General features: G+C 37.6%; 1 protein-coding gene across 3 annotated transcripts in view; it reads left to right on the top strand.

Moving 5' to 3' along the window:
- TENM1 (teneurin transmembrane protein 1) overlaps positions 1 to 24146 on the top strand; it is a 575853-nt gene that overhangs the window by 326258 nt on the left and 225449 nt on the right. For all 3 annotated transcript variants that reach the window (XM_055338409.1, XM_055338410.1, XM_055338408.1), the window contains exon 11: positions 895 to 1095. In XM_055338409.1, coding sequence (XP_055194384.1) covers positions 895 to 1095 — 201 coding nt within the window. The remainder of the gene's footprint in view (positions 1 to 894; positions 1096 to 24146) is intronic.

The following is a 24146-nucleotide window of genomic DNA, read 5'->3' as shown; positions in this document are numbered from 1 at the left end:
TTCCTCAAAGCAAGCACAGAGATCTACTCTTAAGAGTTTATAGCTTTGTTAGAATGTGTCCAAAAATTTCCAAACCCACAGAATCAGAGACAAATAGAATTGCATCTGTGATATTCTAAAACATTGACAACTATATCACAGCATCCTGATGGAAGAAGGCATGGAAAAAAAAACTTTAATAATTTTTAAAATTAGGTTTACAAATGTTGTATTTTCAGTGCTCCTAAGAAATTAATGAAAGATTATAATAAATTCATTACATTGTATGATTTCATGCAACAGTAATCAGCTCACCTAATACCTAATAATCTAAGCTTAAAAAAGATATGTGCATTTTAATATTTTATATATTTATATATAAATATTTTTATATTTCTAGACATTTTATATATGTAGTATATTTGTGTATTTTATATATTCATTTATTTATTTTATATTCTGTATATGTTTACTAAGTATATCTTCTTCTCTAGTCACATCAAGTGAAAGCCATTTCTCAGAGCTGATTCCAATTTCAAAAAAGACAAGGAATGACTTCCCAAAAATTCTTGGGCTTTTTCACAAAGCTGAGGAATTCCTATCAAAGGCCCACACTGGTGCACCTACCCATATCTGTGGGAGACTACACACTGCTCACAATATTATACAACATATGTGTGGTTTCCTTAGTCTTCTAATTTTAGGATGCAACCTTTATGACACTTTACCATATTTTTAAGTGTTAATAATCTTCTGGTTTGAATACAGCCTTTGAATGAGACATTTTATTACCTGATTAAAACAGTATTCATGACATATTAGGAAATCAGTGTGCCTGTCTTCAGTTTCATTATCCTAAGGTATGCAGGCCACATCTGTTCACTTTTAACCTTTTTCTCCTTTTTGGGCCTTCAGAGGACTGCTTAGACCCAATGTGTTCCAGCCATGGCATCTGTGTAAAAGGAGAATGTCACTGCTCTACTGGCTGGGGAGGAGTCAACTGTGAAACCCCACTTCCTATATGTCAAGAGCAGTGCTCAGGACACGGGACTTTTCTTCTGGACGCTGGAGTGTGCAGCTGTGATCCCAAGTGGACAGGATCTGACTGTTCAACAGGTACACTGGAGTTACTTCTTTCTCTCCCTTCCTCCACTCCCAAATTCTCACTGGTCTTTGCCTTCAGGTAGTACTCCTCAAAGTCTGATTTGTATGCCTTCATGGGTCAAAAGGGACTTCCTGCAGTCATTTCTATACAGGTTATTTCAAATATGTATCTCCCCTAAACTCGAATTATCTTTCATTGTCAGTCATCTGCTGAGTATTTCCACTGGGTGTTCCATCACTTAAAAAAATGGAACTTAGCTCGGGAACTCTGTTTATGCGTTGCCATATTGCCGCCCAATTGCTATTCCCACAACTTGGCTTTCCTTTTCCTATTCCCTACCTTAAAATTAGCTATAGATCTACACTGTCTAGAGATAAGCTTCAGATATCCTACTCTGTTATTAAAAAGCCCACCACAAACTGTTCCAAAGCTCTATCTCCAGCCTGTCTTCTGCTTCCACTTCCTGCATGAATCCCTCCTTCTGCGAAAGGACTCTTATATGCTTTGCTCACTCCCAGGATATCACATGTTCACACTTTTCTCTATGCCCTTTCCTCAGCATGGAATGCTGGTCCTTTCCACCTATGAAAATCCAATCCTTCCACTAAGATCAACTACAGTTTTAGCTATTCTCTAAAACCTCTCCTGATCACATCGAGAGGATCCTCTGAAATCATACTGTACTCATTGCTAGAGAGTAAAAATGGCATCATGATATAGGTATTTGTGTGCATGACTTGTTTTTCCATCTAAACTAAACGAGTCATTCTTTATCCTTTTTTTTTCTTATCCTCAGGCTATGTGCTCATGAAATGAGTAGAATTACTAAATAATAACTCCTACAGAACCTCCGCCTATGAATTTTGTTGAGGATATAAAATGCCATGTGCTAAACAGAAAAGATTAGAAGCTCTCTGAGACTTCCTGTACACTGAATTAGTTTATGAACCAAAAAATCAGCATTTCTGTGCTGTAAAGAAACAAGAATATCCCTCTGTTAAGAGCATTAATTCTAACATAATACTTTACTGTACAAAATTTTGTTGCCTCATGTAGAAATAATATGGGAGAGAGGATTGCATTTTACAGTTTCAGAAATGGATAAAATGATAAAGACAGTGTAATAGTAACTAAAATGCAAACCTTAAAAATTATTCGTTTATTTACTGAGCAAATATATGTGTACCTACCATGTGCTTGGCATGGTGCTTGGTGCTGGAGATATAGCGGCAGACAAGATGGCTGTGGCTCTTGCACAAAAGAACCTTATAGTCTAGTGGAAGAGATACATAGAACAAGCTAGAAAATGGTTAGAGAAAGAAGGTAGCTGGGTATGATGGGACTGTATAGGATGACTCTAACTTGATTACTGATTTACTTGCTAAATGTTATTGAACATCCTTTCATGTGTTAGATACAGTATATCCAGAGCTTCAAGTTTAAAATAAGAATATTTACATATGTATTATTATTAAAGCACACAAATAATTATTATGTAATAAGCACTATTCTAAGTGTTATACATGTATTTTTTTTTTGGTCTTTACAACAGCCCTGTGAGATAAGTTCTATAATTGTGTCCACTTTACAAACGAGGCAGCTGAAGCACATAGAGGTTAAATAACCTGTTCAAAGTCAGCCAGATAATAAGTATCAGAGTCTAAATCTGGATTAGGGTGTTCTGGTTTCACATTCCATACATTCAACCATTGTACTGTACTATACTATCCCCTTCTCTAGGAGTCCATCACCTAATTCACCATATAAAAAAAAATCTTATCATCGGACTATGTGCAGAGTCAGGTGTCGCAGAACACAGAGGGAGCCATCGGGTATTTCTATGAGAAGAGGCCCTATAGTCAGGCAAGACTTTGAAGAAGTCAACACTTGAATCAACATTAGAAAGATGATTACATGTTTATCATGTGGACAAGAGGGGAAAGAACATTCCAGGCAGAAGCACTAACTTAAAGAAATAGAGATGTGAATTCAAATGACACAGTTGTCATTGGGTATAGCTGCAGTCTAGGAGTCCAGAGGAGACATGGCAGGAGCTAGAACGCAGGCAGTTTTGTTTACACACCATGTTAAAGGATTTGCATTTCCCCTTGACACAATAGGAAGCCACTGAGTGGTTTATAGTAAGCCGCATGTTGGATCCACCGCTCTGACAGCAAGTGAGAGGATGTATTGGAGATGCATGATGTGGGGACGTAAGGGACAAGTGCAGTGTGATTATTAGAGTAGACCAGGAGTGAAGTGTTAGAGAGGGCCTACCTAAAATTGCCGCCATGAAAATAGCAAGGTGGAAACAGACCAGGAGGGAGTTACCATAGCAAATGAGGGGCAGAGAGGAGCCAGGGATAACTATCCTGGGTGGCTAGGTAAAAGAAAGCATCACCAACTGAGACCAAAAAAGCCCAGGCAGAAAAATGGGTGTGGGCATAGAGACTGGACTTGGTGAGGTCAGCTGTGGATATGTTGAGTTAGAGGTATCTGCAAAAGATCCAGGTGGCTGTGCCCAGTGAGGGATCGATAGTCAAGAATGGAGCTTATGGGAGAATCCTGAACTGGACACACATATTTGGGATATAGTTCAGACCTTAGGAATGCTCATTATGGTCCAAGAAGAGCGCAGAAAATGAGAATGAAGAAAGTCAAGACCCTAGAGAACACCAATATCTCATGGCGATATCAACATGAGAAGTTTCTTAACATTTACTCAAAAACTTACCTCTTTATATATGACCTAATAAACATTTCTTGATTGAATAGTGATTCTGTATCATATGATTTCTCCCTAAGGCCACTCGCATCCCTATGTGTCCTTCCTGATGCCTCAGAATTGGCCAAAACCTTTGGCAATATACCAGTCACCAGTTGTACAATTCAAATATTTGTATTTCCCACGAATCAACATGAAATTCATTGTGCGGAGAGTTTCTCTTTCCTCAGCCCACCCCTTCCACCTAATACACAAAGACTTGCACCAATCCTGTCAGCAGAAATCACTCAGAAGGGGAAGAAAAGGCTAATTACAATTGTGTCTCTACACTCGCCCCTCCTCACTTCCAGATGAAGTACCCTAAACCCTACCCTACTCCTCCCTCACCTCAAATCACCCTTACCCACCCAAATGAATCAAATGATGAGGACAAGTGATAGTCCCATAGAAGACTAGATGTGGAAGAGAGTGCAGAGATACCTGCTTCAATGGTTCAGAGATGTGGTGGTCTCTAGTCCCCCTGCCCAGCATCACCAAGGATTCTAATACTCAGAGGCACAGAGAGGTTAAATGGTGTGCCCATAGGTGAAAGTTACCACAGTGCTCTAATCTCCTCATCTTAATTGCTCATTTGCCAAACAGTTATCGAGTCCCTACTATGTCCCTGTCAGCATGTGAGGCATGATGAAACATATCCACAGTTGGGAGACAATCGTGAACAAAGATTTAAAATGTCTCTCCCTAAGTGAGATGCAACGTGCAAGGTATATTTTGTGTTACTTCAAGGTCTAGGAAGTGGTCGCAAAAGACTTTGCGAATCAGGAAGGGGCCACACCTAGGAGTTTGGACTTGGTCCTGAGGACAATGGCAAAGCCATTGAAGGGGTTTAGGGAGGTTAATATCATGACCATGTATTTTGTATTTTTTTGAGATTTTATTTATTTATTTACTATTTATTTATTTATTTATTTATTTATTTATTTATTTATTTCAGAGAGAGAGAGGGAACCAGTGGGGGAAAAGAATAGGGGGAGAGGGAGAAGCAGACTCCTTGCTGAGCAGAGAGCCTGACGCGGGGCTCATTTGCAGGACCCCGAGATCATGACCTGAGGCCGAAGGCAGATGCTTTACCCACCTAGCTACCCAGGCACCCCAACCATATTTGTATTGGAGAATATAGTAAAAAATGTTGAAAACTTGATATAAGGGAATTTAAGCACAGATGGAGACAAAAGGATGGATATGGGATATGAGAGAAGCTAGGAAAAAGGACTTGGTTACCGGAAATGTGTAAGGGGGGGCAGGAATTTTCACTGACTCTGTGATGTCTGCAGTGAGAGACTGGATAAATGGCAACACCATTAATGGAGAAATGAATTATCTATTAAACAAATTTTCATCAAGCAACTACTATGTGTTGTGTGCTAGGATCTTGAGATTCCTCAGTGAGGAGAACAGAGATTCCTGCACTACTGGAGCTTGCAGTCTGGCAGGGTGAGACAAGTGGTAAACAATGAACAATGGGGACACCTGGCTAGTTCAGTGGGAAGACCATGCAACTCTTGATCTCAGGGTTGTGAGTTTGAGCCGCGCATGGGATGGAGAGATTACTTAAATAAAGAAAACTAGAAAAAAACAACAACAATGAATATGTTTCAAGTTTTTGAAACATGAGGAACCTGAGGGCCAGAGAGGTTAAGTAACTCGTCCAAGACCAAAGGCTTGGCTAGTTACAAACCTGTAAATAGAAACCAGTTCTGTTTGATTTCATTCCATGTCTGGCATCGTTTTCAGCCCTCCATCGTCACCCCTGCCAAAGGAAGAAGGAAGAGTTAGACAGGAGCTGGGAGTCCAGTGAATAGATGAGCTTACAGAAAAGAGAAAGTTCAAGGAGATGAAGGGCATCAAATATCAAGTGCACGAATGACACATTTTTGTCTGGAGATCCTGGATGAAAGCCACATTCATCCATTTTGGACCCAATAGAAAAAGAACACTTAGAAACATCTCTTGCTCAAAGAAGCAAAAGGGTGGTTAGGTATGACCCAAAACTCAGCAGCCTCTCTGGCAAAAGCCTTCCTAATAAAACTACCAAATTGAAAAATAGGGGAAGGAAATGCCTTCCAAATCTCTAGTGTCACAGTAGGAATAGTCCTTCTGTGATTTTTAAGCTCCATAAAGGTTGTTCCCACAGAGCATATTTAACCATCAAGATGATCTCACTGTGCAGACTTTTAATTGAGTGTGCTCAGTACAGGAAGCAATTTAACATCTGATTCTTATAATGGATCATGTCATTTCAAAGGTGGATATGCTCTTTGCCATTGATCATTTTCTTCCTCTAAGCACATGAAGCTTAGCTGTTAGCGTGTGAACTGTGCCGCTCTGATACTGAGAGGACTGCAATGAATGGTTTACTGATTATTTCTCGTCTGTTTTGCAGGCACATTGAGTATTGTTAGCATCACTGGATTGATACTTGATATAGGTTTCTTTCACCTGAGAGTCTCATGGTACTTCACAAAGGTTAACTCATTAGTCTTTTAAAAAAAACCTCAAGAGGAATACATTTGAAGCTTGTTATAACATGGTTGAGATTTGGATATACCACAAGTCAAATCACGCTCCCTTAAAATGGAGCTCCTTGCCTGAAATCTCAGTAATACATTTAACCTATACTGAGGAATATTAGCCCTAACCAAAGCCATTGTCATTTCAAAATGCATCTACTATATTTCTTTCATAAAATCTGGCTTCTCCTGGTCCCATAGTCTTTGAGGGGGAACATAAAAGCAGAGTTCAGAGCTTTGTAGTCCTCTCTCCTTGATGAAACTTCCTCTGAGCCACCCTATTGTTACTCCTAGATAACTGACAGCGAAATTCATAGAAGGTAAGCATTCATGTAGAGAGGACAACTCTTGCTCTTCTCTACTGTGATCCTCTCTCATTATACTATGTCTTAGAAGTAGATTAATCAACTAAAGAGAGATGGAACATTCAGCCCTAGATATTTCTGAAAATTCAATTTGCTATACAGCAGAAACCATATGAGGTACTATCATCATGTACCCTATTCAAGCAGGGTTAGTTCCCAAAGATCCCATAAGGCTTTGTTATAAGGATATTTGTTTTCAGGCTAGCCTGTGACATGTGACCATCTTGTCCATTCTGAGAGATGAGAGTAAAGGTGTGTGTGTGTGTGTGTGTGTGTGTGTTCACAGCACAATGATCTTGAGTACCTCACTTAACTTCTTCGAATCTCAGCTGCCCCATTTGTGAGATGGTAGATTAGCCAAATGGCCCTTGAGGCCCCTTCCAACACTGAGATCTATGATTCTTGATCCTGTACATTGAGCTTTTGACACTGATTATGAATGGTTCATGGATACAGTCCATAACCTCTCTTAACTCTGTATTGTTCATAGTGAAAAAATATTAGTTGTAAATAGTTTTGTTTTCATTTTAAAGACATCCACACTTTGATATATAGACCATGTCATTTGAGAGTTTACCTCTGTTTATAGAGGTACACGTACACACACATGTGTGTATGTATATATATATATATATATAAATGTATATCTTCATTATAACAATGTCTCATTATGTTTTTAAGTGTTCCCTAATGGATGGTGATATGCATATACTAATAAAACAGATAATTAGAAGAGGAAGTTGTAAGAGGCTCATATAATTATTTTTGCCAGGGAAACTTTCCTTGATTATACAAATACCATATGCTTTAAAAAACATTATGAGTTTTCCCCTTTATTGAAAGTGCCAATAATCAAAGGATCTTCATCTGACCGTACATATCTACCGCATACAATGTGTCACTTTCCCGCAATTTCCAGGTATTGATCAGACCATTTGACATGATGAGTGTGTACACTGTATTTTTCCTACAGATATTACAGTAACAGGAGAGTCATAAATGCCGTTTGATAAAGAAGCTTTGTTCCAAATGTAGCGCACATGCTACAGGCACAACTGTGTAGCCATTCATCAGGCCAGTGAGGAGAAACATCTACTCGTATATCGAATAATTAGAATTTTTCATCTTCAATAGAAAAGAGATAGTTACTGTAACAAGATATGAGCCTAGTGGTGCAGGTACTTTTTCCCCATTCGGTTTTGGACACACACCTGAATTTCTTAGGAACGGTAACTGAGCTCTCAGAAGAAATGTTTCTCTTAGCAAAAATGTTAGCAATATGCGACAAATTCCCTGTACTTAAAGAAAAGCTAAAATATAGACAGCTAGTCACTGAAACATGATAGTGCTTTTTAGCATACAGGGACCAAAAGCTTGTGACTAATCCCTGTATGGGCTTCATTAACTTGCTATTCAAAGTATAACATCTCTGATCAAATTTATTGTAAAGCAAATTTTTTTCTATTCAGTTAAAAGAGTAAAGAATAAACCTTCAGGTGACTCTGATTTCATTGATTTAATAAAAAAAAAAAACCCTGCTTGATACAGTGGCTACACCATTAACATTACAGTGAAGCCAAAACATTAACTCTAGATTATTGAATCAATAAATGAAGTTCATTGGTGGCACTAGAATACAACCCAAGACCATCCTTAAGAGAATTACAAGTCAAATTAAGTGTGTAAGACTAAATCCACAGATATATCTTTGGGAGGTAGGTATGAAGTGGAAAAAATCACACTATTATCATCATTTCCTAGCAACACATCCCACTCAGAGACAGTTTGTCACCCCCTAAGCCTTTTTTGTCTCAAGTGAAAATAGAAATTGAACCCCAAAATATTCTCCTACTCAAAATCCATTATCTTTATAAAAGAGAATTCATTTAATGACCATTAGATTGTTTATCTAGTCAGGTGATTCAAAGCACACCAAATATCAAATGTTTTCAAGATACATCTTTTACATTTTGTTCTGAGATAATGAAAACTACACCTGTAATGCCAGCATTAGCAGGCAGCAATGCTGCAAAATCCAGTGGAACTTTTGACAATTTGACAAGTTGGAACAGAGAGGTAAATTTGCAACTGCCTCCCTGTAAATCTGAGCTAACTCTACTGACTATCCCAGGCCATTAAAGCTTGAAAATTGTTTTTCAAGCCAAAGACATATATTGAAATAAGGTGGCAATTGTGAGGTAAGAAAATATAAGTAATCATGAATGTCAGGATGTGTGCTTATTTACAAGGTTAAAGTCCAGTTACTAATAAGGATTGCATTTGTACAGATCAATAGCATCTAAAGACAGTAGACAAATTTTGTTTCACTTTAAATGCATTCCTCTCATTTATTCAAACTCTTTTTCTGAATCCTGGGTTCATTTGCTATTTGGCATTTTTTCTCAGTTGCTATTTATCTACATGAAGTGAAAACAGACCCACAAAGGGTCTAGCTAAAAGATGTATTTGGTCCTGTAGGTGGGATCCTGTAGAGACCGGGGTGCCCACCTCTATAGGGTGACCTGATGCTTAGCCGTCCTCTGACAGGGCAGAAAGAGGTAGAAAGGTTTTATAGTGGACACAGCATGAGAGATTAAAGGAAGCCAGAATTCAGTTGTGCAAAACCAGTGGCCAGGACATCCGGAACGGATCAAAATAAGTTCTAATTCTGTATGTCAAAATCAGATGATTGGAATTACTGAAGAGTATCCCATATATTTACCCTCACTGATAAATTGAAATATTCTTTCATTCCTAAAATATAAATATCCTGCATTTATCTGATGGCTTTAATTTTTTTCTCCAAATACATACTCATTTTCTTCATTTCATCATTATGGACACAATATGGGGTCATTATCCAATCTTGGATTGCACATTGATCTGTGATGATACAAAATGCCTGCAAAATACCTGAAGGACTATTCCAAATATTCTGAGTAATTGGAGAGAAGGAGAAGAGGGATAGGAAGCTTAAGAGAAGCTGAGCTTCACGTTAGCTGAAGCTCATAGAAATTCTGAATGGGTTTTTGCATCTACTATAAAAAACTTGACTTGTACCTAAGCTTCCAAATTCGCAGTAATCTAGCAAAAGGGTTTCTATTACTCTCATACTGCCATAAGGTGTGAGTAGAGTAGGTCGTGGTCTCCTCATTTGATAGTTGAAGGAACTAATTTGCTTTGAGACCCAGGACAACTTACTTTATTTTGTATGTTTCAGAGTTGTGGCTGGCAATATAATTCATGGCCCAATGTCCTGTCCTAAAGATCACTGCAAATTAGGTTTTTTTTTTTTAAATCTTGCTTGTGACTTGCTGAGTTTCTTGAATGTAGAAACATTTGTCTTTCATTAATCATAGAAAATGTTTAATCATTATTTCTCTAAATCTTGATGTTCCCACGTTCTCTATTACCTCCTTTTGGAAGTTCCATGAGACCCTCCCACTCTGGCCTCTCTGTCATTTACTTCTTTTCCCTATTTTCCATTTCTTTTTCTTTGTCATGATTTCTTCAAATTTGTCTTCTGGCTCACTAAATATCTCTCCAGCCCTGTTTATTATGATGTTTAACCCTTCCACTGAATTTCTAATTTCAGTGATTACTTTTTATTTATAAAATTTTAACTTAGTTTTTTTTCACATATCCTTCATTAATTTTTGGGAATTTCTTACTCTTTAATCCTGTTTCTGGTTACTGTCTTTTCTTTAAACATATGAAACATAGTTATTTTATATGCAGATAAGTGTAGCATATCAAGGGTCTATGGGTCTGGGTCTATGGTTTGTTGTTTCTATCAACTCTTGCATATGATGGCTTGCTTTCTTGTTTCTGTTATTTTTTATTGTGAGTTCAAATATATTGAGATTCTCTGTAAGTCCCATGTGAAGAAAGTTTTCCTCTGGGGAGGATTTATGTTTGTTTCTGTCAGGAACCAGTCTCCTACATATCAGAATAAACTTTTTTATTGTTATTTAAATTCAGTTTGCCAACAAACAATATAACACCCAGTGCTTATCACATCACATGCCATCCTTAATGCGCACCTATACCCCAATGTTCATAGCAGCATTGTCCACAATAGCCAAACTGTGGGAAGGAGCCAAGATGTCCTTCAACAGATGAATGGATAAAGGAGATGTGGTATATATATATATATATATATATATATATATATATATATATATTAGAATATTACTCAGCCATCAGAAAGGATGAATACCTACTATTTACATCGACATGGATGGAACTGAAGGGTAGTATGCTGAACGAAATAAGTCAATCAGAGAAAGACAACTATCATAGGGTTTCACTGAATGGGGAAAAATCAAGGTAAACTTTAAATTAGAAGATCTCAGGTTACAGTTTTTTTGACCATACAGATAGTATAAATTCGGGCCTGATGCCCACATGAAACTTGGCTAGTGATCATGAAATCTCAGAGGAAGCTTGTTACTTAATATCTTTAGACATAAGCCTCAGATCATTTTCTTCTAGTCTGTCTTTTGCAAGGCACATTTTCTTCTAGATCGGTGTCAAATATTGATCTCCAATCCTGTGTCAGCTCAAAGTTGAGTTAATAATCTCTTCCCCCCCAAAAAAAATAAATAAATAAAAATAATCTCTTCCCCACTCTGGACCCTCACCAAAACTCTACATACAGCAGATCCTCCAGTGTTCTGGCAGAGGTCTGACTTCCAGTGTAATCTTAGGCAAATCAGCCACTCAGGGTCTCAATTTACACTTCTGTAAAATGTGTTTTTCAGCTAAGTTCACATTTCAATCTATATTTTAGTAAGTTACTTTTTTTTACTCTTAAATGAAGAAAAAATTTTAAGTTCCAGGTAAATCAAGAATTCTTTCTACTGAAGTATGAGTAAACACATTAGAGTCCAACAAACTGAAATGAGTTCATTCCATGCAAGTAATCGTTTGGTTAATAAACATTAGAAGAACATTTTGAGAAGTATTGTTCAAATGATATTTCTGAAACCATAGTGGTCAAATTAACAGAGGCGTTAAGAAGAAACAGTTTGACCAATGAAAGAGAGCTTCCCACACTTCTCTGCTAAGTCCATTTATTTTTTAAATCTTATTCTGCATGTCAAGCAATGAGTTTTTAAAGCACTCTAAACACTGCTGCCTACTTTCATTTCAAACAGTCTCCCCTTTGTTCATTTCTTTGTTGACAGACTTACTGGCATAATCGTGGAATGTTTTTACTAGATCAGATCTTAGAGATCACCTTGTTCTGCCCCTTCTCTTGTAGAAGAGAAAACTGAGGCCTAGAAAGGTCGAATGACTTATGCGGGGTCGTGCAGCTAATTAGGCCCATAGTTAATAGACAAGTCTCGGAATCTCAGGTTTAGACCTTTTGTTCAATATATCATTCAGAGAAGCTTGTTCAAATTCAGATATCACCTTTCCATTGTCAGCACTTGAACTGAATAGCTAGAAAATTGGCAACGAGCATATACAGGGCAGTATTCTGGTACCTCTTCCTTGACTGTCAGAAAGTTAGGAAAATTGTCAGAGATTCGGGACAGAAAGATTCAGACAGAAGTGAACTCAAATCCGAGCTCGGCTTCTGAGTTACTTGGTTTTTCTGAGCTTTTCCTGTGAAATGGGGAAATAATTCTTACTCTGTAGGGTAGTTATAAGGGTTAAATGAGATAATACATGTGAAACACCTAGCATAGTGTTTCTCCCATCATAGACATTAAATTATAATAATAGATGGTAGCTATTATTGTCATTATATTTCAATTCTCACTATAAAGACACATTTCAAAGACAAATCTTATAAGTAGAAGATAAATTAGTAGCTGTCTCAAAGAAATTCATTTTCAGATGCTGTAAAGTTGAATTAGTTTAAAAGAGTATGAAAATTCTCTCTACTCCAAACCATTGCATGCTTTTGTTCCTACCTAAATGGTGTTGTTTCCTCTGTAGGATAGAGGTTTTACTGAAAAGTTGGCTAAGAAGTAGTTGTTCTGTCTTTTCCCTCCCTTTAAGTTCTGCTATTCATTATAAAATCACAAAGGAAATTTATATTCCTGGTATGTCAGATAAGATTAGAGTTCAATGACAGGAAATACTTCCTTTAAGGGAAAAAAAAGAGTAGCTTAAACAAGATATAAGTGTGATTTTCTCTTACACAAAAGAAATCTAGAGGTAAGCAGTCTGAAGCTTGTGTGATGACTCCAGAAAGAAAGCTTCTTCCCACTCATGCCTCTACTATCCCCAGGACCCTTATTCTCATAGTATGCAATGGCAGCTAGTGTTCAAGCTACCATATCTGTGTTCTAGGCAAAATGAAAGACTAGGGAGTGAGGAGAGGGTCTGTCCCCTATTTCTTTTTTTAAAAGATTTTATTTATTTATTTGAGAGAGACAGAAGGAGAGGGACGAGCAGACTCCCCACTGAGCATAGGGCTCCACAAGGGGCTTTTTTTTTAATAGATTAATTTTTATTGGTGTTCAATTTACCAACATACAGAATAACACCCAGTGCTCATCCCGTCAAGTGTCCCCCTTAGTGCCCGTCACCCATTCACCCCCACCCCCCGCCCTCCTCCCCCTCCACCACCCCTAGTTCGTTTCCCAGAGTTAAGAGTCTTTATGTTCTGTGTCCCTTTCTGATATTTCCCACAAGGGGCTTGATACCAGGACCCCAAGATCACAGCCTGAGCTGAAGTCAGATGCTTAACTAACTAAGCCACTCAGGCCTTTCTGTCCCCACTCTCTTAAGAAGACTTTATTGAAGCTACTGCTGGAAACACTCATTTATATCACATTGACTAATAACTAAAGCCACATGACTGCACCTAGATGCAAAGGAAGCTGAGAAATGTGTTATTTATTTAAGGAAGCTATAGGCAGGGTGCCTGGGTAGCTCAGTGGTTGAGTGTCTGCCTTTGGCTCAGAGTGTGATCCCGAAATCCTGGGATCGAGTCCCACATTGGGCTCCCCCTAGGAAGCCTGCTTCTCCCTCTGCCTGTGTCTCTGCCTCTCTCTCTCTCCGTGCCTCTCATGAATAAACAAATAAAATCTTTAAACAAAGAAGCTATGTGCACAAGTAAATAACATCAAATTTCACTGTAGTTTTCTATCTCCTGACCAAAACAACAGAGTAGCGTGATCAGTTCTCTGATTCACTGTGTCCCCCCAACAGAAAGACAAATGCATGGCTCAACAGAAAGAAAACCTTTCTTTGTATTAAGAGCACTGAAATACTTCACCTGTGTACCTTTTTCAAGATTTGGTCTGATGGGCAGCCCGGGTGGCTCAGCAGTTTAGCGCCACCTTCAGCCCGGGGCGTGATCCTGGAGACCTGGGATCGAATCCCACGTCAGGCTCCCAGCATGGAGGCTGCTTCTCCCTCTGCCTGTGTCTCTGCCTCTCTCTCTGTGTGTGTCTCTCATGAATAAATAAATAAAATTTAAAAAAAAGATTTGGTCTGGAAAATGAATTTAAGTATCTCCTTAGTTTTTATACTTCCTTCATGTTGAAATGATACTTTGGATACATTGGGTTAAATAAATATACAAATTATTATTTACTTAAAATAATTTCACCTGCATTTTTAAAAAATTTTAGGGTAACTACTGGAAAATTTAAAATTATTCATGGTGAATTTTATTGGAAGCTCACATTATATCTCTATTGGACAGCACTGCTCTAGCATATGGCAGTATATTAAGGTAGGACTGCAAAATATAACCAAATGTATCTTCCAAATTAAAATGATCATATTCAGATACCAAGGTACCTGAACAAGTAAACTTATCATATAGGATTGTTGGCAAAATCAGTTACAGGTGGAGGCCTATCAAAAATGATGATTTTGGTTTTAGTATAATTGACCAAGAATCCTTCTTATCAATAATAAGACAATAGTGGCAACCATTACTAAATCCACCTCTAATTTATGACAATAAAACTATAATAAGTAAGCATAAAAGAATGTATCTGTATTTCCTAAGATAGGAGAAGCACTGACTCATTAATAGAGTTCTTTAAAATATGATAAAGAATATGAATGTGGGACAAAAGTAGAATTATTAAATGCCTAATGATAACCTACTTCTCTTGTAGAACATGAGCCTGTGAAGCCCAGGCTTTCAGTCTCCCAAGAAGAAAACCAGCGTATCTTACAGATAAAATATCTAATAAAATATCTAAAAAAGTAATAGATCTATAACTTGGTTGGCATAAAGAGGTTTTATGTAATCAAACGAGTTAGCACACTCTGGGTCCAGCCAGAAAACCTATAGAGATAAGAAACCAACTGGCTAAGATTAGACCTTGTCATTCAGAGTAGTTCTTGGATGGTTCATAGGCCATGAAATCTTCCTCAGGTGTTTTATTTAGGTTTATTATTTACCAAATGGTGTGCTATATAAAGGAGAATTACTAGGATGGTGACAGGTTCCCCAGGGTCACCAAGTTATCATTTGGCATCTGAGCTGCCATGACCTCGTTGTCCATATTTGTACCTTGTGTAACTCCCAGAATCTGGCTTCTTTATGCGGTGGAACAACGGAACTCAGATCTTTCCACAAGGTCATGTTAAATCTGACTTTTTACTTAGCAAGAGGCTTTTCATAAACAGAACTTGACTCTGATAAAAATCCAAATGACTTTTTTTTTGTTTAGGAAGGCCACCACATTAACTTGGCCAGAGTTGTTTTTCTCTGTCCGACATTCTTGTCAAACCAGATACCAGGACAGTAGAGACAGAGATAATATCCATTTTAATTATCAGCAATCCATTCATACATAATAGGAACTGTCCCTCACTTGAGGGACCTGAGGGAGGAATTGCAAGGGTCCTTGGGAAAGCCCCTCAGTCCACCTCATTCCTCTCCACCTCCTTACACTGTGAGTCCATAATCTAAATGCAAACAACCTCCTGAACAGCTAGCTATACCAATGGTTAAAATAGTGAAGAAATGACTAACTTACTTTTTCACAATGTCCATCTTAAGCATCATAGTGAGAAAAGAGAAGCTAATCCTATTCATGAATCCTATACAAATAAAATCTATAACGTTGGCCTCCAGGCTAGATGCAAAGTTTCTTATAGATTTATCCCACATCTTACCCTTCAGTACCAGCAGGTTTGGTGCATAAATACATTTTTTATGTGTGAGGAAATATCCTTTTGGGTTAATACATCTCTCTCTAAAAATATATATCTCTCTAAAAGATTAGTTCGTGGAAGAGCAACCCACATAGTCCCTGAAGACTTCTGGTAGAAAGCAATAGGATCCACCACTATCCTAGAATTCAGTTCCTGAGATATGATTTAACTCTACCATAAGGAGCAGAGAATGGATAAAAGTTTAAAGATGATTTTAAGAGAACCATATATCTAAGCAAATTGTGTGCACCTTGACAGGAGATATACAAGAGTAAAGGCAAATTATTTCCAGATTGCCAAAGAACTGAATCAAAGAGAAGATAGTCCAGTTACATAAGTCAGATATTCAATAACGGTTCACCCTACCTCTGCCAAGTTTCACAGTTAATTGTTTCTTAGCTAAGTGAAGAGGAAAAGAGGCAAAACTCTCATATATGGGAAGATACTTGTGTTAGAAAAAAAAAAACAGGTTTCATGAAATACTAAAACCAACCAAAAAAGGCAATGCAACAACAGGGTCTCTACCTATGGAAATCCAGCCTGTGATGTTCCAGGAAAATTTTAGTCATCAAAGAGCCCATTGATAACTCTAAGGAATCGATTTTATACAAATAAATGCACCCCATGTAATTAATATATCGTCTGCTGAAGTTTCTACCACCACTGGACTAATTTGGCAGACAGAACCTCTGGCTGCAGTTTGTAAACCTCTGTTTCTAGGAATATACTAGACATCCCTTTTCTAGCCCAGATAACCTGTACCAAGGAGCTAATTGATGACTATAATGATGAGTATGGTAATAATGATGATGCTACATTTATTGAGCTCTTACTGTATACCTGCCTTACATGTATTATTCATTTAATCTTCATGACAAGTCAGTGCTTCCAAAATTTTTTTGTATATAGCTGTTTTCTGCAAGATGTTATAGACCAGGACGCCTGGTTGGCTTAGTGGTTAAGCGTCTGCCTGCGGCCCAGGGTGTGATCCTGGAGACCTGGGATCGAGTCCCACATCGGGCTCCTGCATGGAGCCTGCTTCTCCCTCTGCCTATGTCTCTGCCTCTCTCTCTCTCTCTCATAAATAAATAAAATATTTTTTAAAAAGATGTTATAGATCAAAAAAAAAGTATGTGGTGAGAAAATAAAAGGAAAAATACTACATGTAGTAACAACTTTCACTTGGAAATTCACAAAGTATGTTCTCATATTACAGATACTAAAATACCCCTGCATAAGGAAAGCTATCTACCAGAGCTTTCCACAAAACTTTGATCAGGAAACCCAGGTTTTGCTTAGCATTTCTTCAGATCCCACGGAGCTAATAGTCTTCTTTGGAACACACTTTGGGAAAAGTTGCTATAAAATGCTACTGCTGTTTTATAGATAAGGAAATGAAAACTTTGAGAAATTCAGCAGGTCCATCTGTTCCCAAAGCCCATACTCATCATGAACTATAATGACTCAGATAATCACTATCATGGTATTATCTGTCCATTATGTTCAAGGTGCTTTATGTATATTGTATCTCATCCTTGTAACAGTCTTGCAGTGAAAGCACTGTGATCCCCATTTTATAAATGAAGAAACTGAGGCTCAATTAGATCCAATGACTTACTCAAACTTTGCCAAAGAAGCTTATCCAGGATTCTCAGCAGGGATATAGAGTTGCCTGGTTCTGGTCATGTAGTCTTAAGCAAATTACCCAACTTCTTGAAGTGCCAATGTCCACATCTGTAAAATGGGTATAATACCTCTGGCACACAACAGTTATTCCGTACACTGTATTACACAGTCAGTAATAAGTTTAATCAAGCCAGTATACTGTAAAATAAATACGTAAAAATAAATAAATAAATAAATAAATAAATAAATAAATAAATAAATAAAATACGTAGTGAGAAAAAATACATACCTACATAGTGAGGCTTAACGGTAGAAGTATAGTTCATGAATTTATTCATTGCCCCTAAGGTAGATGGGACATTGATAACAGCCAAGTTTTTAGGCATCATTAGAGAGGGCAATTGAGGGCTAGAAAGTAGCAGGCAGCCAAGTAAACCTCATGCCCTGTGAGGGAAGATATAAATTCTGTAAAGGTCATACTTTCAGAATCAATCAAAAAGGTTCAGCACAGTGTAGAGCAAAGAACACAGTTTGGAGTCAGAAAGATCTGAATGGGAAACCACCTTCACCCCTAATTAGTCACATGACCTTAAGCAACTCATTTAACCTCTCTGAGCCACAACAGCCATCTGAAGAAATGGAATTAACACTGCCTTGCAAGGTTGTGGTGAAGATTAAATGAGATAATGTATGTAAAGATCTAGCACTGAACCTGGCACTCAGGACATGATAACTTTGGCTCCTAGGGCTTTGACTTCTCCCTCCTAGAGCAGCATGGTTCAACCAACAAAAGGGAAATGGATCAATGAATGGGCATTGGCCTGGTCCCAGAAATGTACCTGGCACCTTCCACAACTTTAAGGGTGGTCTGGAGTGGAAACTGACGTTAATTACTGTCTTTTAAATATTAATCCCAAAGTGTCCTTAATCGCTGCAAGAGTGACATGTGTCACTGTGAATGAGGAATCCTGAGAGAATAAAGTAATCAAAAAAAAATTAAAAAGCAATGGGAAAGGAAGATTTCCCAACTTTGGCAGCTGATTTACATCTATTTAACTGATATAACCAGGTGCAAAATCCTTGGGCAAAATTTGAATATAGCTATTTTTTTTCCTGAAAATTTCAAGCGAGGTGTAAATTGTGTTCATGTTTATGTAAATATCTTATAGATATGTTATAGATACAGTTGGGGAGGGCATTTCCCCCATTCTGTGCAAAAGCTAGTAAAATAATCCTGGAGTATGCTCTAATGAGTGCCTAAATAAAAGTGCATGTGGCATTTAATCTCCAAGCATGTACTTAAACCAGAAAGTCCCACACTTGTACAGTCACGCAATCAAGGACAGTATCACATGCAAGTCACACAAATGCACAAACACGCATATACTTATACAGTCATACATACATGTACACTCATGCACATAATCAATCCTCACATGTGCACACACATATACTCACACACTCACATAATCACACATACACAAAGACACTATTGCACACTTATGCCTGCAGTCAACCACGTGCTTGCCTACTCATGAACACCTATGCACATTTGCACACATTCACATACATGTTCCTGTCCTTACACACATACACACATGAGTTTGTGTCCATTTATAAAGAACAGCGTCATTAGTTTAAATACAAAGAAAATTATTCTATAATATATCCTACCTGAGGCTTATTTTGTACCCCCATTGAACACTTAAGATTTTATTTACTTAGGTTACATTCTGCATCAGAGATGGTAGAGAATTTTAAAGGCTATAAATTGTATTCATGCCTTTTCAGAAGTTAACTCTCTCTCATTCTGTCTTCAAATACAGAACATCTTTAAAACTGAAGTGCTTTGGGAAAAAAATGTAAAATTTTGTAATAGTCGTAAATTGGTATGTGCACTGTAGAGTAATTTAAAATCATTAGAATGATGCATTTTTTAAAGTAAGTGCTTCACGAGAAAATGAGTGAAGCAGTATCACGTATATTAATGGAGCTCGAGACATCTTAAATTGATTTTGAAATTAAACATCAAAAACTGCAACTTGAAAAAAATAATTAGGGTAAACCATTATATAGCAATCAAAAAGGAAAAAAATAACTCTTGAAATTTAGGAAATTGCAAATTAAGGGTGTCAGTCATCCTGATTTGGCAAGGGCAAGGATTGTCAATGAACAGAAAACATATGCCTACTTAAAATATTCTTGAAAACTGAACCGTGCCCAAGGTTTGCTACTCTCCTTTGGTTGCTGATGTTGGGCTTTCTTTTGCCTATATTGGATATCAGTGTGAGAGCGTCGGTCAACAGAGGTCACAAAAATGTACCTGGCACCTTCTACAACTTTAAGGGTGGTTAGGGGTGGAAACCTTTTATCAGTAGAAGACTTGACCCTGTGAGCCCATTGCAAAGGAAGCAGGTGGCACGAGACTGGAGTAAAGGGTCAGGCTATTCATCTACCCCCCCTCTGAAAATTAGATTGAACCGCATGAAATTACTGATATTCGATCTATAAACATGACATTTTCATATGACACAACCTAATATTTTCAATATAACTAGATCTGGGAGGAAAAGTTGTAATGATCTGGGAAATGGCCTTCTTGTTCTGGTCCCAGCAGATATACATAAAATAAAACTGATCTAAAAATCATTTCTGAGGTATGTAGCTAGTTATTTCATTGCTCTCAGCCCCATTCACTTAAAAAAAATGGGAATAAAACCAGCCTGCCACACATTCCTCCAGAGTTAGTAAGATAAAATTAAATAGCAGGTATGTTTTTAAATAGTACAAATTATGGTACAAATAAACTTAAGTGCATCCTCACCTGTCTGGATCTTTCATTTGTTCAGACTATTCTCAGATGTAAGGTAGCTCACATGAAGGCTTTCTCCATTTTTAGTGTCAGGGCCAAATACTTATCAATTTGAAATATCTCCATGCCAAAAGTATTTATCTTCAGCTGCATGAGAGGATTTAAGAAATCTTTTTCAACATTATGTGGGTTTCTCTATTATATAGATTGAACCCAGTCTCTTGCTAATAAAGATGCCTATAGTTTTGTTCTATTCCCTTCTTCTTCTCCTATCTCCTTGGGATTTTGACAACTTCTTATCAAATGGAGTGACAAGATGCAATCTGCCCCCTCCTTTTAGATAACTCCTTTTATTATTTATTCTTCATGGACATATTAGTGATATTTTGTTCTTTGTGACCTTAATCATTTCTAATAATTATTTCCATAAGACAAGTGGAATGATTTCAGACCTGGAAAGAACTTTACATGGGTACTCTGTAAGGCAACAGACATAATTAAGCACCTACTATGTGCTGGATCCTATGTGTTATGGGACCAGCACATACCAACAGTATAGTAATCCAAACAGCATTTCTAGACAGGAATTTGGCAAGTGTGCAATGTTGTTCACAGTGATTATTCAAAAAAATAAATCAGCTACAACTTAAATATGCAGTATGATCTGAATGGTTAAATAAATTATGATGTATTTTGGAATATTATATTGCCATTGAAATGTTTACAAAGAATTTTTCATTTATATTAGAAAGTTCTTAAGATGTAGGAAGTACAAAGGCAAGCTTAAAAAAATGTGTATCTAGTGGCATCTAGGTGGCTCAGACGGTTAAGCATCTGACTCTTGATTTCAGCTCAGGTCATAGTCTCAAGGTTGTGAGATGGAGCCTTGCATCCAGCTCTACACTGGGCATGGAGCCTGCTTAAGATTCTCTCTCTCCCTCTCCCTCTGCCCCAATCCCCTCTTTTAAAAAATGTGTTTAATATCTAAACAAAGTACATAAAGTGCATAACAGAAGGAAAGAGGCCAAAATATTGACAACACTTTTTGCTAGCTTGGGGGATGCTCTTCCCTTCTTTATTCCTCTCTGTATTAGAGACTCAGGGATTTAGGATTATAGAAAGCAACATAACTTAAAATCCTGGCAAAAAGATCCTTGAAGACAAGTTAAGGCCGTTATTCATTCAGAGAAGACTTCCTAAAAGACTTCAAGTACTTGAAAAGCTTTCAGACAGGGCATGGTGACCAAATCTTCTCCAACACCATTTTTAAAAAACAGACTAAAAAGACATATGTAAAATATAGCAAGAGCAGTAAGGTTTTAGCTATATGGGAGAATTTCAGTGCAGGAGGGGATAGCTTAAAAATCAGAATCACTTATAATGGCAAACCATGGCATTTTCTTTTTAGGAAGTTTGAACAGTAAATTTTTCATCTGCTTATGAAGATTCAAGAACAATTCAAGCACTCTCTTGAAGGTAGAAGGGTTAGCTGATTGCTTTCTCAAAGATATGTCAAGCCCTTTGCCCTCAGAGCACATGGTACAACTCTGGCCTCTTGACATTATACCCTTTATTATGTGCCATTCTGAAATATGTTCAGACCTGCCTTGATAGTCTTTAAGAAAGCAAATGGAAAAGATTCTCAATTCACTAGTAACCAGAGTAATACAAATCAAAAAGCGATTTTTTTTCTCACTCCTCATATTGGCATATTGGTCAGGAGTGTCGGGAAACAAGTATTCTCTTGCTCTGCTTGTTGGTGTGTTAATTGGTACAACCTTTTTGTCAGTATCTACCAAAATTTAAAATACACATAGCTTCATCCCAGTAATTCCATTTTGAAGAAATACCCTAGAGAGATGCTGGCACATGTGCACAGAGACATTGCTTATAATAGAAAAAAGTTTAGAAACTATCTAAATGTCTGTTTGTAAAGAATTAAAGTATAGAACATCCAGACTATAGTATGCTATATAACAAAAGAACAAGTTAGTTCTAAATAGACTTAACAGTATGTCTTGGAACTATTTCCCAGTCCATGAAAAATATATACAATATTATACCATTTGTGCTAAAAAATATACTGGGGCACCTGGGTGGCTCAGTGGTTGAGCATCTGCCTTTGGCTCAGGTCGTGATCCTGGGGTCCCGGGATCGAGTCCCACATCAGGCTCCTTGCAGGGAGCCTGCTTCTCCCTCTGCCTGTGTCTCTGCCTCTCTCTGTGTATCTCTCATGAATAAATAAATAAAATATTATATATACAGAACAGTAGTGTATCTATATGTACCTATGTTAATTTAATGCATAGAAAGACCTCCAGAAAGAATTTTTAGCAAGGAGTTATTGGTGGCTACCCTCTTGAGAAGGAACAATGACTGGTTGCTCAAGCTAGATTATTGTTTAACCTGTAGTCTGAAGTTTTATAATGAAAATATAGTCCTTGGGATCCCTGAGTGGCGCAGCGGTTTGGCGCCTGCCTTTGGCCCAGGGCGCGATCCTGGAGACCCGGGATCGAATCCCACGTCGGGCTCCTGGTGCATGGAGCCTGCTTCTCCCTCTGCCTGTGTCTCTGCCTCTCTCTCTCTCTGTGACTATCATAAATAAATAAAAATTAAAAAAAAGAAAATATAGTCCTTAATTAAAGATCAAGGTAAAGAAAAATTAGGAACGAGTATATAATGCAGAAACGAAGACAAGTATTTAAAATAGATGTTTGTGGCATCTGACAAGGGAAAAAAACTGGCAAAATTAGGCTAAACCCAGAAAGGATGGTGGCAACACAGATTGCAGGGGGAGACTGAAAAACATGATGGAAAAAATCATACTTATAAAAGCAAAAAAAAATTCTTAAGATTAAAAAACACAAAATGTACAGAACTGTAAAGAAAGCTATAAAATTCTACTGAGTAAGGAGTGAAGACTTGCCCCACTAGGTTTCAAAATATGTTCTAAAATGTAAGTAAATAAAGCAAGTTGGTACCGATGCCTGAATAGACACCTCATGGAACAGGACAGAGTCTAGGAAGCAACCGAGTACACAGAAGAATTTGGAGTATGATAAATCAGTAAAGATAGGATAGTTAAACCAATAAATTCCAAAATGTTAGGTCCCAGCCCAAAAGGCCTGAAAGTCTGACTACACCTCTCTGAGGAAGTAGGAAAATGATGGGCGGACTGGGAAAGTCACAGAATTCCCCAGAGTAGTAGTGAGTTTGAATGCTACTGGTTTAAATTTACTCATTTTTCATGGTTTTTAGATTCTATATTTTTACTTAAAGATTTTACTTTCCTGGAGCACCTGGCTGGGTCAGTCGGCAGACCGTGCATCTCTTAATCTCAGGATTGTGAGTTCGAGCCCCACGTTGGGTATAGAGATTACTTAAAAATAAAATCTTGCAAAGGAAGATGATGACACAAGAATGGGGAGGGGAAGTTCTGAAGGACCAGTGATGTTTGTGAATGGAATCCAGGTATTATTTCCCCTTTAATATTTAACTCTCACTTTGATTTCATTAACAGCCTCTCACCTCCTCTAGAGAACTTATTAAGAAGGTCTTATTGTCCAGGAAATCTCAGTATTTCTTATAGACTCTAAACAAACTCTGGGAGCTGGTGGGGGTGGGGAACTAACTGGTGAACTGATTTCCTTTCTGGGAAAAAAAAAAAAACATCATCATCATAACAGGAAGAAAAGCTTAATTCAAGTCCCTGAGGAATCTAAAGTAAAAATCATAGGGCAGCAAGATGGAAACCCCTCGGTTATTGGAACCAGTCCAAGCTGAACCAGAAGGGCCTAATGCAGTCATTCATTGATTTGAGAGA

Source organism: Nyctereutes procyonoides, unplaced genomic scaffold, assembly GCF_905146905.1.
Source record: "Nyctereutes procyonoides isolate TBG_1078 unplaced genomic scaffold, NYPRO_anot_genome, whole genome shotgun sequence".
Lineage (NCBI taxonomy): Eukaryota > Metazoa > Chordata > Mammalia > Carnivora > Canidae > Nyctereutes > Nyctereutes procyonoides.
This window is presented reverse-complemented; position numbering and strand designations above follow the sequence as displayed.